The 17,561-nt window shown below is 40.4% G+C and overlaps 1 protein-coding gene across 1 annotated transcript in view; it reads right to left on the minus strand.

Annotated features, from left to right (window-relative positions):
* Window positions 1-17,561, minus strand: part of LOC128645254 (cytochrome P450 27C1) — a 570,060-nt gene that overhangs the window by 393,009 nt on the left and 159,490 nt on the right. The window contains exon 3 of the mRNA XM_053698100.1: window positions 4,916-5,115. Within this exon, the coding sequence (XP_053554075.1) occupies window positions 4,916-5,115 (200 nt within the window). The remainder of the gene's footprint in view (window positions 1-4,915; window positions 5,116-17,561) is intronic.

Here is a 17,561-nt window from a genome sequence, read left to right on the forward strand (position 1 = left end):
TATTACCCTCTTGCTTAGAGGACGTAGCACTTTGGGCTGGTCCGTTTCTACGAAAGGGACGAAAATTAGGTTTATTTTTTGCCTTGAAAGGCCGATCCTGAGGAAGGGCGTGGCCCTTACCCCCAGTGATATCCGAGATAATCTCTTTCAAGTCAGGGCCAAACAGCGTTTTCCCCTTGAAAGGAATGTTAAGTAGCTTGTTCTTGGAAGACGCATCAGCCGACCAAGATTTCAACCAAAGCGCTCTGCGCGCCACAATAGCAAACCCAGAATTCTTAGCCGCTAACCTAGCCAATTGCAAGGTGGCGTCTAGGGTGAAAGAATTAGCCAATTTGAGAGCATTGATTCTGTCCATAATCTCCTCATAAGGAGGAGAATCACTGTCGACCGCCTTTATCAGCTCATCGAACCAGAAACATGCGGCTGTAGCGACAGGGACAATGCATGAAATTGGTTGTAGAAGGTAACCCTGCTGAACAAACATCTTTTTAAGCAAACCTTCTAATTTTTTATCCATAGGATCTTTGAAAGCACAACTATCCTCTATGGGTATAGTGGTGCGTTTGTTTAAAGTGGAAACCGCTCCCTCGACCTTGGGGACTGTCTGCCATAAGTCCTTTCTGGGGTCGACCATAGGAAACAATTTTTTAAATATGGGGGGAGGGACGAAAGGAATACCGGGCCTTTCCCATTCTTTATTAACAATGTCCGCCACCCGCTTGGGTATAGGAAAAGCTTCTGGGAGCCCCGGCACCTCTAGGAACTTGTCCATTTTACATAGTTTCTCTGGGATGACCAACTTGTCACAATCATCCAGAGTGGATAATACCTCCTTAAGCAGAATGCGGAGATGTTCCAACTTAAATTTAAATGCAATCACATCAGGTTCAGCTTGTTGAGAAATGTTCCCTGAATCAGTAATTTCTCCCTCAGACAAAACCTCCCTGGTCCCATCAGACTGAGTTAGGGGCCCTTCAGAAATATTAATATCAGCGTCGTCATGCTCTTCAGTATCTAAAACAGAGCAGTCGCGCTTACGCTGATAAGTGTTCATTTTGGCTAAAATGTTTTTGACAGAATTATCCATTACAGCCGTTAATTGTTGCATAGTAAGGAGTATTGGCGCGCTAGATGTACTAGGGGCCTCCTGAGTGGGCAAGACTCGTGTAGACGAAGGAGGGAATGATGCAGTACCATGCTTACTCCCCTCACTTGAGGAATCATCTTGGGCATCATTGTCATTGTCACATAAATCACATATATTTAAATGAATAGGAATTCTGGCTTCCCCACATTCAGAACACAGTCTATCTGGTAGTTCAGACATGTTAAACAGGCATAAACTTGATAACAAGTACAAAAAACGTTTTAAAATAAAACCGTTACTGTCACTTTAAATTTTAAACTGAACACACTTTATTACTGCAAATGCGAAAAAACATGAAGGAATTGTTCAAAATTTACCAAATTTTCACCACAGTGTCTTAAAGCCTTAAAAGTATTGCACACCAAATTTGGAAGCTTTAACCCTTAAAATAACGGAACCGGAGCCGTTTTGAACTTTAACCCCTTTACAGTCCCTGGTATCTGCTTTGCTGAGACCCAACCAAGCCCTAAGGGGAATACGATACCAAATGACGCCTTCAGAAAGTCTTTTCTAAGTATCAGAGCTCCTCTCACATGCGACTGCATGCCATGCCTCTCAAAAACAAGTGCGCAACACCGGCGCGAAAATGAGGCTCTGCCTATGCTTTGGGAAAGCCCCTAAAGAATAAGGTGTCTAAAACAGTGCCTGCCGATATTATTATATCAAAATACCCAGATAAAATGATTCCTCAAGGCTAAATATGTGTTAATAATCAATCGATTTAGCCCAAAAAAAGTCTACAGTCTTAATAAGCCCTTTTTGAAGCCCTTATTTACAATCGTAATAAACATGGCTTACCGGATCCCAGAGGGAAAATGACAGCTTCCAGCATTACATCGTCTTGTTAGAATGTGTCATACCTCAAGCAGCAAGAGACTGCTCACTGTTCCCCCAACTGAAGTTAATTGCTCTCAACAGTCCTGTGTGGAACAGCCATGGATTTTAGTGACGGTTGCTAAAATCATTTTCCTCATACAAACAGAAATCTTCATCTCTTTTCTGTTTCTGAGTAAATAGTACATACCAGCACTATTTCAAAATAACAAACTCTTGATTGAATAATAAAAACTACAGTTAAACACTAAAAAACTCTAAGCCATCTCCGTGGAGATGTTGCCTGTACAACGGCAAAGAGAATGACTGGGGTAGGCGGAGCCTAGGAGGGATCATGTGACCAGCTTTGCTGGGCTCTTTGCCATTTCCTGTTGGGGAAGAGAATATCCCACAAGTAAGGATGACGCCGTGGACCGGACACACCTATGTTGGAGAAAAGGTATGATCATCAGATCCAGAACTAGGATTAAACCAGTCTAATAAAACTTGAGGCAATTCATCTTCAATTCTCAGAAAAAAAAAAAAATTGTTTCAGTGTCAAGTGACATAGGCGTATCAGTATCAGGAGTTTCCCCTTTAGAAGCAGAATCAAAGGTTTGAAAAGTATCCATAGAGTCCTCAGGTGTAACAGAAAAACTTCCAGCATATATTTGTCCAATTAACACTTAAAATTTTTTTTATCTTGCCAGCAAAGATTTGCACATAGGGAACAGGTGGGCTCTTCGTGACTAAAGAAAAAAGTACATAGCCAGCCATAAATAAATTATATAATAGTATACACATAATAAAAAATAAGATAGCATGACATTAGGTCAACCTCCTCCAGTGGAGACAAAAACAAAACTGAGTCGTCAGTGAGGAGGGTGGGGTTTTTAGAGTTTCAGGGGTTTGGGAATATCTGCCTCCTACTAATGGTAGGTAGAGAAAAGTGATTCCCAGGAGTAATGTATCATGGACTCTCACCACCTGAAAGACATTTTGTTTTGTAATACATATAGAGCATACAAATTTTTTTTTAAAAAAAACATATGCTTCTATGATCAAATTTAATTTCTTTCCATGATCTTCTTTGTTGAAAAGATACCTAGGTATGGCAGGAAATAGTGTGGCCATCAAGTGCTCTTGCAAATGTCTCCTCGATTACCCCCCTCCTGCAAACGCTCCACAATTACAGTTCCTGTTCCAATTTTAGAATCAATATTACCAAATCAGAACTTCTTCCCATTGAACTTCAGGCAGATGAGCTGAAAACAATACAATCACTTGCTTATTTCCGCACACAGCAACAATCTATCAAATACCTAGGAATACACATATCCCCTTACAAGTCCACATTACTAAACGCAAACTTTCAAGCCATAGCTACAACCACACGTGCCCTCCTGTGCTCCTGGAGTAACAAGCCACTATCGTGGGTGGGCAAAATCAATGCAGTTAAAATTATTCTTCTCCCTAAACTTTTGTATCTCTTCCAGACCCTCCCCATTCCTCTACCATCACCATCAATACACAATCTACAAAAACTAATCACAAAATATATCTGGCAACATAAACGGCCCCGAATCGCAATTGCAACACTATACCGCCGAAAGACTTAGGAGGCTTGGGGATCCCAAACCTGCAACAGTATAGATTGGTCACCTTCCTTACCAGAATCAACAACTGGTGCAAGCATTCATCTCACAAACAGTGGGTTCTATTAGAACACCATTTGTCCAATACTGACCATCTCGGGAGTAAGTGTTGGTTTTCCCCCGAAATCAATAATTGCTGAAACTTTTCACTTATGGGATACATTAATCGAAAAGATTTCCCATGAGTGTAACCATAAAAATCAACAGGTGATACTCTCTTCACAGCCCTCTGACAAACACTGTACTCTGAGAGGAATTGGGCTTCAAAATGCTTAGAAGCGCCTATCATAGAAGAAATCAAGCACAAACTTACTTCACCACCTCCACAGGAGGCAGAGTTTGTAAAACTAAGGTGTGAGTGTGCATTTTGAGGTTTGGGAAACTTTGCCCCTATTGGTAGGAATGTATATCCCATACGTCACTAGCTCATGGACTCTTGCCATTTACATGAAAGAAATTGTTGTTTAAAATGGTATGCTCTATCTGAATCCGGAAAGATTTTTTTGGGGGTCCCATGTCCCTTTAAAAATATGTAGTGAAAGGTAATGAAAGGAATTCGTGTCTGCGGCAATATGGGACTTTCCTAAGGAGAAAGGACATTTTCATAAAAACAGAATATTTACTTAAAGGGACAGTCAAGTCCAAAAAAAAAAACTTTCATGATTTAAATAGGGAATGTAATTTTAAACAACTTTCCAATTTACTTTTATCACCAATTTTTCTTTGTTCTTTTGGTATTCTTAGTTGAAAAACCTAGGAGGTTCATACTTTGAAGACTGCCTCTAATCTGAATGCATTTTGACCACTAGAGGGCATGTGTTTCATATAGATAACTTTGAGCTCATGCACGTGAAGTTACCCTGGAGTGAGCACTGATTGGCTAACATGCAAGTCTGTCAAAAGAACTGAAATAAGGGGGCAGTTTGCAGAGGCATAGATACAAGGTAATTACAAAGGTAAAAACTGCATTTCTATAACAGTGTTGGGTATGCAAAACTGAGGAATGGGTAATAAAGGGATAATCTTTCTTTTTAAATAACAAAAATTCTGGTGTTGACTGTCCCTTTAAGTTTTTTAAAAATGTGTTTTTATACAAACGTTTAGCTTGTTACTTAAATGATTTTACCTGCTTAGCCTAGGAACAATATCTGTACTGGGACAGAGTATGTTCTAAAGTTAAAAGATAGAGCAAATTACAGTTTTTTATTCACCTGTGTTATATATTATTATATCATCATTTTTTATAGTGATATAATTTGGTTATCAATACATGTAATATAATAACAGCAAAAATTCTAACCTTCCATAGAATATTTAAAGAAAAGGTCATTCACATCTGTCACTGTTTCAGCATCATTTTCTCTGCATCGGAGGGTGCAGATCCTTTTGATCAAGTCTCTAATAACTTCATTTACCCCTCCAGAGTATACTGCCACATCTTTAGGTTTTAGAATCTTCTGTCGAAGAGCACTCCGCATTGTAAGCCACTTTGCCCCTTCACTGAAAGAGACATTAAGGTCATATTTTTAATGGTCTAGGTTAGATTAAATAGTGTCAAGAATACATCTTACTTTGTCCACCATAGGATCACTCATCACAATAATGCTAAACATAGAAAAGCAAAAGTTAGCTATAAAGGGTGTATAAATAGATGTTCTAAATTAGTATAGTGAACCATTTCTTGTTAAAGGTACATTAAACATTATTATTAGCTTTGAGGCTATCCTTTCTCACCCTCCGTCTATTCATGGGTGCCGCCATGTTGAAATCTAGCTTGAACCGCATTTCAGTGCCGACATGTTTGCACATGAGCAGCAAAACTCCTTCAGATAACTGCAGAGAAACCAAAACCTATCTGAGATATCTATATATTTTATTAAACTATGTTCTTGTCATTACAAACTAATTATTTTTGTTTTCTGTGTAATGCGAGTTGTTAGACCAGCTTCTAATGGTTAGGAGCTGCAGATGTCGTCCTCTATATACTCTAGCAATCAGGCCGTTCTAGTGGACACTATAGCTTTGGCTGTCAGCTAATGTTAAAATAGCACAGCTGTGCAGTTATTCACTTCCTACTCAACCCTTCTGCTTCACTTGCATGAAACACTGGGGAAAAATGGATACTGCTGATAATAAAGTACCCTTATGCTAACATCAATGCATTTCATCCTTCATGGCTTTTTCAAGATGGATTTGTCCTCTCTATAAGGATATTTAAATCCAAGACATGTTTTAGATTGCTTCATTCAATTTAAACAGATATCACTTGCACTTGTATATTCCCTACTCATCTTAAAGGTACAAAATTAAACTTTTATGATTCAGATAGGGCATGTAATTTTAAACAGATTTCCAATTTGCTTTGTTTTCTTGGTATTCTTTGTTAAAACTAGACCTAGGTAGGCTCATATGGTAATCTCTAAGCCCTTGAAGACCGCCTCTTATCTCAGTGCATTTTAACAGCTTCTTACAGCTAGAGGGCGTTAGTTCATGTGTGTCATATAGTAACTCCACAGGAGTGATCTCGTTATGAGTCGGCACTGATTGGCTAAAATGCATGTCTGTCAAAAGAACTGAGGAAAGGAGGAAGTCTGCAGAGGCTTAAAAACTAAATAATCAGAGGTAAAAATTGTATACATTTAAAAGTGTTAGCTATGCAAAACCGGGGAATGGGTAATAAAGAAAGCCTATACACCAACATTAAGCACACTAGTGGCATTAATGCAGTTCATTCTGTCTTGAGATCTGACAATAGATACAATTTTGCTCAAATCGATTTTTTTCATACAATTACTTACAATCATACTATGTGGCAACTATTTTTTGTTTCAAGATGATTATTTTCTTCAACTCCAAGGTACTGCTATGGGTTCCAACGTCACCCCTAATTATGCCAATATTTTTATGAATTTATATGAAGAAAGATATATCTTTTCAAACAATTTGTTCATTCGGTATGGCTGGCTGGGCGACGTTAGAACCCTGGTAGAATTCATTAATGATTTAAATATATCAACTAATCACATCAAATGCAAACTTTCCTGGAGTGAGGAATAACATAATTTATGTAAGAACTTACCTGATAAATTCATTTCTTTCATATTAGCAAGAGTCCATGAGCTAGTGACGTATGGGATATACATTTCTACCAGGAGGGGCAAAGTTTCCCAAACCTCAAAATGCCTATAAATACACCCCTCACCACACCCACAAATCAGTTTACCGAATAGCCAAGAAGTGGGGTGATAAGAAAAAAGTGCGAAAGCATAAAAAAAATAAGGAATTGGAATAATTGTGCTTTATACAAAAAAATCATAACCATCACAAAAAGGGTGGGCCTCATGGACTCTTGCTAATATGAAAGAAATGAATTTAACAGGTAAGTTCTTACATAAATTATATTTTCTTTCATGTAATTAGCAAGAGTCCATGAGTAAGTGACGTATGGGATAATAAATACCCAAGATGTGGAGCTTCCACGCAAGAGTCACTAGAGAGGGAGGGATAAAATAAAGACAGCCAATTCCGCTGAAAAAATAATCCACACCCCAAAATAAAGTTTAAATCTTATAATGAAAAAAACTGAAATTATAAGCAGAAGAATCAAACTGAAATAGCTGCCTGAAGTACTTTTCTACCAAAAACTGCTTCAGAAGAAGAAAACACATTAAAATGGTAGAATTTAGTAAAAGTATGCAAAGAAGACCAAGTGGCTGCTTTGCAAATCTGATCAACCGAAGCTTCATTCCTAAACGCCCAGGAAGTAGAAACTGACCTAGTAGAATGAGCTGTAATCCCTTGAGGCGGAGTTTTACCCGACTCGACATAAGCATGATGAATCAAAGATTTTAACCAAGATGCCAAAGAAATGGCAGAGGCCTTCTGACCTTTCCTGGAACCGGAAAAGATAACAAATAGACTAGAAGTCTTTCGGAAATCTTTAGTAGCTTCAACATAATATTTCAAAGCTCTAACTACATCCAAAGAATGCAACGATCTTTAATTAGAATTCTTAGGATTAGGACACAATGAAGGAACCACAATTTCTCTAACTTTAGGTAAAAATTTTAATGAAGTTCGCAACACCGCCTTATCCTGATGAAAAATCAGAAAAGGAGATTCACAAGAAAGAGCAGATAACTCTGAAACTCTTCTAGCAGAAGAGATGGCCAAAAGGAACAGGACTTTCCAAGAAAGTAATTTAATGTCCAGAGAATGCATAGTTTCACACGGAGGAGCTTGTAAAGCCCCCAGAACCAAATTCAAACTCCAAGGAGGAGAGATTGACTACACTCCGGGATGTGGATTGCTGACAGGTGGCAAGAGTGAGACTCTGCCCAGCGAATTATCTTTGATACTTCCATCATTGCTAGGGAGCTTCTTGTCCTCCCTGATGGTTGATGTAAGCTACAGTCGTGATGTTGTCCGACTGAAACCTGATGAACCCCCGAGTTGTCAACTGGGGCCAAGCCAGGAGTGCATTGAGAACTGCTCTCAATTCCAGAATGTTTATTGGCAGGAGACTCTCCTCCTGACTCCATTGTCCCTGAGCCTTCAGAGAATTCCAGACGGCACCCCAACCTAGAAGGCTGGCGTCTGTTGTTACAATTGTCCAGTCTGGTCTGCTGAATGGCATCCCCCTGGACAGATGTGGCGGAGAAAGCCACCATAGAAGAGAATTTCTGGTCTCTTGATCCAGATTCAGAGAAGGGGACAAGTCTGAGTAATCCCCATTCCACTGACTTAGCATGCACAGTTGCAGTGGTCTGAGGTGTAAGCGTGCAAAGGGTACTATGTCCATTGCCGCTACCATTAAGCCGATTACCTCCATGCATTGAGCCACTGACGGGTGTTGAATGGAATGAAGGGTGCGGCAAGCACTTTGAAGTCTTGTTAGCCTGTCCTCTGTCAGGTAAATCTTCATTTCTACAGAATCTATAAGAGTCCCCAGGAAGGGAACTCTTGTGAGTGGAACGAGTGAACTTTTCTTTTCGTTCACCTTCCATCCATGTGACCTTAGAAATGCCAGTACTAACTCTGTATGAAACTTGGCAGTTTGAAAGCTTGAAGCTTGTATCAGAATGTCGTCTAGGTATGGAGCTACCGAGATTCCCGCGGTCTTAGTACCGCCAGAAGAGCACCCAGAACCTTTGTGAAGATTCTTGGAGCTGTAGCCAATCCGAATGGAAGAGCCACAAACTGGTAATGCCTGTCTAGGAAGGCAAAACCTTAGGTACCGGTAATGATCTTTGTGAATCGGTATGTGAAGGTAAGCATCTTTTAAATCTACAGTGGTCATGTACTGACCCTCTTGGATCATAGGTAAAATTGTCCGAATAGTCTCCATCTTGAACGATGGAACTCTTAGGAATTTGTTTAGGATCTTTAAGTCCAGGATTGGTCTGAAAGTTCCCTCTTTTTGGGAACCACAAACAGATTTGAGTAAAACCCTTGTCCCTGTTCCGACCGTGGAACTGGATGGATTACTCCCATTAACAAGAGCTCTTGTACGCAGCGTAGAAACGCCTCTTTCCGTAGCAAAAGCGCCAAAAAACGGCCCCTCCCCCTCACACACAGCAGTGAGAGAGAACAGAAACTGTCAGAAAAAAGATCAAGCAACTGCCAAGTGGAAAAATAGTGCCCAAACATTTATTCACTCAGTACCTCAGCAAATGAAAACGATTTTACATTCCAGCAAAAACGTTAAACATAATTTCTTAGTTATTAAAAAGTTTTATGTATTTCTTACAGTGTAATTCCAGTGAAGTACCATTCCCCAGAATACTGAAGTGTAAAGTATACATACATGACATTATATCGGTATGGCAGGATTTTCTCATCAATTCCATTGTCAGAAAATAAAAGCTGCTACATACCTCTATGCAGATTCATCTGCCCGCTGTCCCCTGATCTGAAGTTTACCTCTCCTCAGATGGCCGAGAAACAGCAATATGATCTTAACTACTCCGGCTAAAATCATAGTAAAACTCTGGTAGATTCTTCTTCAAACTCTGCCAGAGAGGTAATAACACACTCCGGTGCTATTTTAAAATAACAAACTTTTGATTGAAGATATAAAACTAAGTATAATCACCATAGTCCTCTCACACATCCTATCTAGTCGTTGGGTGCAAGAGAATGACTGGGAGTGACGTAGAGGGGAGGAGCTATATGCAGCTCTGCTGGGTGAATCCTCTTGCACTTCCTGTTGGGGAGGAGTAATATCCCAGAAGTAATGATGACCCGTGGACTGATCACACTTAACAGAAGAAAAAGGGCCTTGAGATAGAAGGTCTGGTCTTAACGGAAGAGTCCAAGGTTGGCAAGCAGCCCTCCGAACAAGATCCGCATACTAAAACCTGTGAGGCCATGCTGGAGCCACCAGCAGAACAAACGAACGCTCCTTTAGAATCTTGGAGATCACTCTTGGAAGAAGAACCAGAGGCGGAAAGATACAAGCAGGATGATACTTCCAAGGAAGTGACAACGCATCCACTGCCTCCGCCTGAGGATCCCTAGATCTGGACAGATACCTGGGAAGTTTCTTGTTTAGATGAGAAGCCATCAGATCTATTTCTGGAATACCCCAGATTTGAACAATCTGAAGAAACACCTCTGGGTGAAGAGACCATTCGCCCGGATGTAACGTCTGGCGACTGAGATAATCCGCTAACCAATTGTCTACACCTGGGATGTGAACCGCAGAAACTAGACAGGAGCTGGATTCCGCCCAAGCAAGTATCCAAGATACTTCTTTCATAGACAGAGGACTGAGTCCCCCCTTGATGATTGACAAATGCCACGGTTGTGACATTGTCCGTCTGAAAACAAATGAACGATTCTCTCTTCAGAAGAGGCCACGACTGAAGAGCTCTGAAAATCGCACGGAGTTCCAAAATGTTGATAGGTAATCTCGCCTCCCGAGATTCCCAAACCCCCTGCGCTGTCAGAGACCCCCATACAGCTCCCCAACCTGTCAGACTTGCATCTGTTGAGATTACAGTCCAGGTTGGAAGAACAAAAGAAGCCCCTTGAACTAAACGATGGTGATCTGTCCACCACGTCAGAGAGTGTCGTACAATCGGATTTAAAGATATTAACTGTGATATCTTTGTATAATCCCTGCACCACTGGTTCAGCATACAAAGCTGAAGAGGTCGCATGTGAAAACGAGCAAAGGGGATCGTGTCCGATGCAGCAGTCATAAGACCTAGAATTTCCATGCATAAGGCTACCGAAGGGAATGATTGAGACTGAAGGTTTCGACAAGCTGAAACCAATTTCAGACGTCTCTTGTCCGTCAGAGACAAAGTCATGGACACTGAATCTATTTGGAAACCTAAAAAGGTTACCCTTGTCTGAGGAATCAATGAACTCTTTGGTAAATTGATCCTCCAACCATGTTCTTGAAGAAATGACACAAGTCGATTCGTATGAAATTCTGCTAAATGTGAAGACTGAGCAAGTACCAAGATATCGTCCAAATAAGGAAATACCACAATACCCTGTTCTCTGATTACAGATAGCAGGGCACCGAGAACCTTTGAAAAAATCCTTGGAGCTGTTGCTAGGCCGAACGGCAGAGCCACAAATTGTTAATGCTTGTCTAGAAAAGAGAATCTCAGAAACTGATAATGATCTGGATGAATCGGAATATGCAGATATGCATCCTGTAAATGTATTGTGGACATATAATGCCCTTGCTGAAAAAAGGCAGGATAGTCCTTATAGTTACCATTTTGAATGTTGGTATCCTTGCATAACGATTCAATATTTTTAAATCCAGAACTGGTCTGAAGGAATTCTCCTTCTTTGGTACAATGAATAGATTGGAGTAAAACCCCAGACCCTGTTCCAGAACTGGAACTGGCACAATTACTCCAGCCAACTCTAGATCTGAAACACATTTCAGAAATGCTTGAGCCTTCACTGGATTTATTGGAATGCGAGAAAGAAAAAATCTTCTTCCAGGAGGCCTTACCTTGAAACCTATTCTGTACCCTTGTGAAACAATGTTCTGAATCCAAAGACTGTGAATCGAATTGATCCAAATTTCTTTGAAAAATCGTAATCTGCCCCCTACCAGCTGTGCTGGAATGAGGGCCGCACCTTCATTTGGACTTGGGAGCTGGCTTTTGCTTTCTAAAAGGCTTGGATTTATTCCAAACTGGAGATGGTTTCCAAACTGACACTGTTCCTTTAGGGGAAGGATCAGGCTTCTGTTCCTTATTCTGAAGAAAGGAACGAAAACGATTAGCAGCCCTATATTTACCTTTAGATTTTTTATCCTGAGGTAAGAAAGTTCCTTTCCCCCCAGTAACAGTTGAAATAATAGAATCCAACTGGGAACCAAACAATTTATTACCTTTGAAAGAAAGGGAAAGCAAAGTTGACTTAGAAGACATATCTGCATTCCAAGTTTTAAGCCATAAAGCTCTTCTAGCTAAAATAGCTAAAGACATATACCTGACATCAACTCTAATGATATCAAAGATGGCATCACAAATAAAGTTATTAGCATGTTGAAGGAGTTTAACAATGTTATGAGTATTATGATCTGGCACTTGTTGTGCCAAAGCCTCCAACCAAAAAGTGGAAGCTGCCGCTACATCAGCCAAAGAAATAGCAGGTCTAAGAAGATTACCTGAACATAAATAAGCTTTCCTTAGAAAGGAATCAATTTTCCTATCTAAAGGATCCTTAAAGGAAGTACTATCTGCCGTAGGAATAGTAGTACGTTTAGCGAGAGTAGAGATAGCCCCATCAACTTTAGGGATTTTGTCACAAAACTCTAATCTGTCAGATGGCACAGGATACAATTTCTTAAACCTTTTAGAAGGAGTAAATGAATTACCCAGAGTATTCCATTCCCTAGAAATTACTTCAGAAATAGCATCAGGGACAGGAAAAACTTCCGGAATAACTGTAGGAGGTTTAAAAACCGAATTTAAACGCTTAGTAGATTTAGTATCAAGAGGACTAGATTCATCCAACTCTAGTGCGATTAAAACTTCTTTAAGTAAAGAACGAATAAATTCAATTTTAAATAAATATGAAGATTTATCAGTGTCAATATCTGAGACAGAATCCTCTGAACCAGAAAAATCATCATCAGAAACAGACAAATCAGAATGATGATGTTCATTTAAAAAGTTTTAAAAGACCTTTTACGTTTACTGGAAGGAGGAAAAACAGACATAGCCTTCCTAATAGATTTAGAAACAAAATCTCTTATATTAACAGGAACATCCTGAGTATTAGATGTTGATGGAACTGCAACAGGTAATGGTATATTACTAATGGAAATACTATCTGCATTAGCAAGCTTATCATGACATTCATCACAAACTACAGCCGGAGGGACAGATAACACAAGTTTACAGCAGATACACTTAACTTTGGTGGAACCAGCATCAGGCAGCGTTTTTCCAGAAGTAGCTTCTGATTCAGGGTCAATCTGAGACATCTTGCAATATGTAATAGAAAAAACAACATATAAAGCAAAATCTATCAAATTCCTTAAAAGGCAGTTTCAGGAATGGGAAAAAAAGCCAATTAACAAGCCTCTAGCAACCAGAAGCAAATGAAAAATGAGACTTAAATAATGTGAGAAAAAAGGTGGAGACATAAATGACGCCCACATTTTTTGGCGCTAAAAAAGCCGCCCACATTATTGGCGCTCAAATGCTTTTTGCGCCAAAAATGACGCCACATCCGGTAACGCCGACATTTTTGGCGCAAAACGTCAAAAAAATGACACAAACACGAACAACTTCCGGCGACAAGTATGACGCCGGAAATGACATCGAAATTTTTTGCGCCAAGAATGACGCAATAAAATGAAGCATTTTCAGCCCCCGCGAGCCTAACAGCCCAAAGGGAAAAGAGTCAAATTTTAAGGTAAGAAAAAAATGATTAATTCATATGCATTATCCCAATAATGAAACTGACTGTCTGAAATAAGGAATATTGAACATCCTGAATCAAGGCAAATAAATGTTTAAACACATATATTTAAAACTTTATATAAAAGTGCCCAACCATAGCTTAGAGTGTCACAAAAAAACAATTTATGTAAGAACTTACCTGATAAATTCATTTCTTTCATATTAGCAAGAGTCCATGAGCTAGTGACGTATGGGATATACATTCCTACCAGGAGGGGCAAAGTTTCCCAAACCTCAAAATGCCTATAAATACACCCCTCACCACACCCACAAATCAGTTTAACGCATAGCCAAGAAGTGGGGTGATAAGATAAAAGTGCGAAAGCATAAAAAATAAGGAATTGGAATAATTGTGCTTTATACAAAAAAATCATAACCACCACAAAAAAGGGTGGGCCTCATGGACTCTTGCTAATATGAAAGAAATGAATTTATCAGGTAAGTTCTTACATAAATTATGTTTTCTTTCATGTAATTAGCAAGAGTCCATGAGCTAGTGACGTATGGGATAATGAATACCCAAGATGTGGATCTTCCACGCAAGAGTTACTAGAGAGGGAGGGATAAAATAAAGACAGCCAATTCCGCTGAAAAAAATCCACACCCAAAATAAAGTTTAAATCTTATAATGAAAAAAACTGAAATTATAAGCAGAAGAATCAAACTGAAACAGCTGCCTGAAGTACTTTTCTACCAAAAACTGCTTCAGAAGAAGAAAACACATCAAAATGGTAGAATTTAGTAAAAGTATGCAAAGAAGACCAAGTTGCTGCTTTGCAAATCTGATCAACCGAAGCTTCATTCCTAAATGCCCAGGAAGTAGACACTGACCTAGTAGAATGAGCTGTAATCCTTTGAGGCAGAGATTTACCCGACTCGACATAAGCATGATGAATTAAAGATTTCAACCAAGATGCCAAAGAAATGGCAGAGGCCTTCTGACCTTTCCTAGAACCGGAAAAGATAACAAATAGACTAGAAGTCTTTCGGAAATTCTTAGTAGCTTCAACATAATATTTCAAAGCTCTAACTACATCCAAAGAATGCAATGATCTCTCCTTAGAATTCTTAGGATTAGGACACAATGAAGGAACCACAATTTCTCTACTAATGTTGTTAGAATTCACAACCTTAGGTAAAAATTTAAAAGAAGTTCGCAACACCGCCTTATCCTGATGAAAAATCAGAAAAGGAGACTCACAAGAAAGAGCAGATAATTCAGAAACTCTTCTAGCAGAAGTGATGGCCAAAAGAAACAAAACTTTCCAAGAAAGTAATTTAATGTCCAATGAATGCATAGGTTCAAACGGAGAAGCTTGAAGAGCCCCCAGAACCAAATTCAAACTCCAAGGAGGAGAAATTGACTTAATGACAGGTTTTATACGAACCAAAGCTTGTACAAAACAATGAATATCAGGAAGATTAGCAATCTTTCTGTGAAAAAGAACAGAAAGAGCAGAGATTTGTCCTTTCAAGGAACTTGCAGACAAACCTTTATCCAAACCATCCTGAAGAAACTGTAAAATTCTCGGAATTCTAAAAGAATGCCAGGAAAAATGATGAGAAAGACACCAAGAAAACAGAATTTATGTTTACCTGATAAATTACTTTCTCCAACGGTGTGTCCGGTCCACGGCGTCATCCTTACTTGTGGGATATTCTCTTCCCCAACAGGAAATGGCAAAGAGCCCAGCAAAGCTGGTCACATGATCCCTCCTAGGCTCCGCCTACCCCAGTCATTCGACCGACGTTAAGGAGGAATATTTGCATAGGAGAAACCATATGATACCGTGGTGACTGTAGTTAAAGAAAATAAATTATCAGACCTGATTAAAAAACCAGGGCGGGCCGTGGACCGGACACACCGTTGGAGAAAGTAATTTATCAGGTAAACATAAATTCTGTTTTCTCCAACATAGGTGTGTCCGGTCCACGGCGTCATCCTTACTTGTGGGAACCAATACCAAAGCTTTAGGACACGGATGAAGGGAGGGAGCAAATCAGGTCACCTAAATGGAAGGCACCACGGCTTGCAAAACCTTTCTCCCAAAAATAGCCTCAGAAGAAGCAAAAGTATCAAACTTGTAAAATTTGGTAAAAGTGTGCAGTGAAGACCAAGTCGCTGCCCTACATATCTGATCAACAGAAGCCTCGTTCTTGAAGGCCCATGTGGAAGCCACAGCCCTAGTGGAAGGAGCTGTGATCCTTTCAGGAGGCTGCCGTCCGGCAGTCTCGTAAGCCAATCTGATGATGCTTTTAAACCAAAAGGAGAGAGAGGTAGAAGTTGCTTTTTGACCTCTCCTTTTACCAGAATAAACAACAAACAAGGAAGATGTTTGTCTAAAATCCTTTGTAGCATCTAAATAGAATTTTAGAGCGCGAACAACATCCAAATTGTGCAACAAACGTTCCTTCTTCGAAACTGGTTTCGGACACAGAGAAGGCACGACTATCTCCTGGTTAATGTTTTTGTTAGAAACAACTTTTGGTACGTAAAACCACCTTATCTGCATGGAACACCAGATAAGGAGGAGAACACTGCAGAGCAGATAATTCTGAAACTCTTCTAGCAGAAGAAATTGCAACCAAAAACAAAACTTTCCAAGATAATAACTTAATATCAACGGAATGTAAGGGTTCAAACGGAACCCCCTGAAGAACTGAAAGAACTAAGTTGAGACTCCAAGGAGGAGTCAAAGGTTTGTAAACAGGCTTGATTCTAACCAGAGCCTGAACAAAGGCATAAACATCTGGCACAGCTGCCAGCTTTTTGTGAAGTAACACAGACAAGGCAGAAATCTGTCCCATCAAGGAACTAGCAGATAATCCTTTTTCCAATCCTTCTCGAAGGAAGGATAGAATCTTAGGAATCTTAACCTTGTCCCAAGGGAATCCTTTAGATTCACACCAACAGATATATGTCTTCCAAATTTTGTGGTAAATTTTTCTAGTTACAGGCTTTCTGGCCTGAACAAGAGTATCAATAACAGAATCTGAGAACCCTCGCTTTGATAAGATCAAGCGTTCAATCTCCAAGCAGTCAGCTGGAGTGGGACCAGATTCGGATGTTCGAACGGACCTTGAACAAGAAGGTCTCGTCTCAAAGGTAGCCTCCATGGTGGAGCCGATGACATATTCACCAGATCCGCATACCAAGTCCTGCGTGGCCACGCAGGAGCTATCAAGATCACCGACGCCCTCTCCTGATTGATCCTGGCTACCAGCCTGGGGATGAGAGGAAACGGCGGGAATACATAAGCTAGTTTGAAGGTCCAAGGTGCTACTAGTGCATCTACTAGAGTCGCCTTGGGATCCCTGGATCTGGACCCGTAGCAAGGAACCTTGAAGTTCTGACGAGAGGCCATCAGATCCATGTCTGGAATGCCCCACAGTTGAGTGATTTGGGCAAAGAGTTCCGGATGGAGTTCCCACTCCCCCGGATGCAATGTCTGACGACTCAGAAAATCCGCTTCCCAATTTTCCACTCCTGGGATGTGGATTGCAGACAGGTGGCAGGAGCGAGTCTCCGCCCATAGAATGATTTTGGTCACTTCTTCCATCGCCAGGGAACTCCTTGTTCCCCCCTGATGGTTGATGTACGCAACAGTCGTCATGTTGTCTGATTGAAACCGTATGAACTTGGCCCTCGCTAGCTGAGGCCAAGCCTTGAGAGCATTGAATATCGCTCTCAGTTCCAGAATATTTATCGGTAGAAGAGATTCTTCCCGAGATTAAAGACCCTGAGCTTTCAGGGATCCCCAGACCGCGCCCCAGCCCATTAGACTGGCGTCGGTCGTGACAATGACCACTCTGGTCTGCGGGAGGTCACCCCTTGTGACAGGTTGTCCAGGGACAGCCACCAACGGAGTGAGTCTCTGGTCCTCTGATTTACTTGTATCTTCGGAGACAAGACTGTATAGTCCCCATTCCACTGACTGAGCATACACAGTTGTAATGGTCTTAGATGAATGCGCGCAAAAGGAACTATGTCCATTGCCG

This window comes from Bombina bombina, chromosome 1 (genome assembly GCF_027579735.1).
Source record: "Bombina bombina isolate aBomBom1 chromosome 1, aBomBom1.pri, whole genome shotgun sequence".
Classification (NCBI taxonomy): domain Eukaryota; kingdom Metazoa; phylum Chordata; class Amphibia; order Anura; family Bombinatoridae; genus Bombina; species Bombina bombina.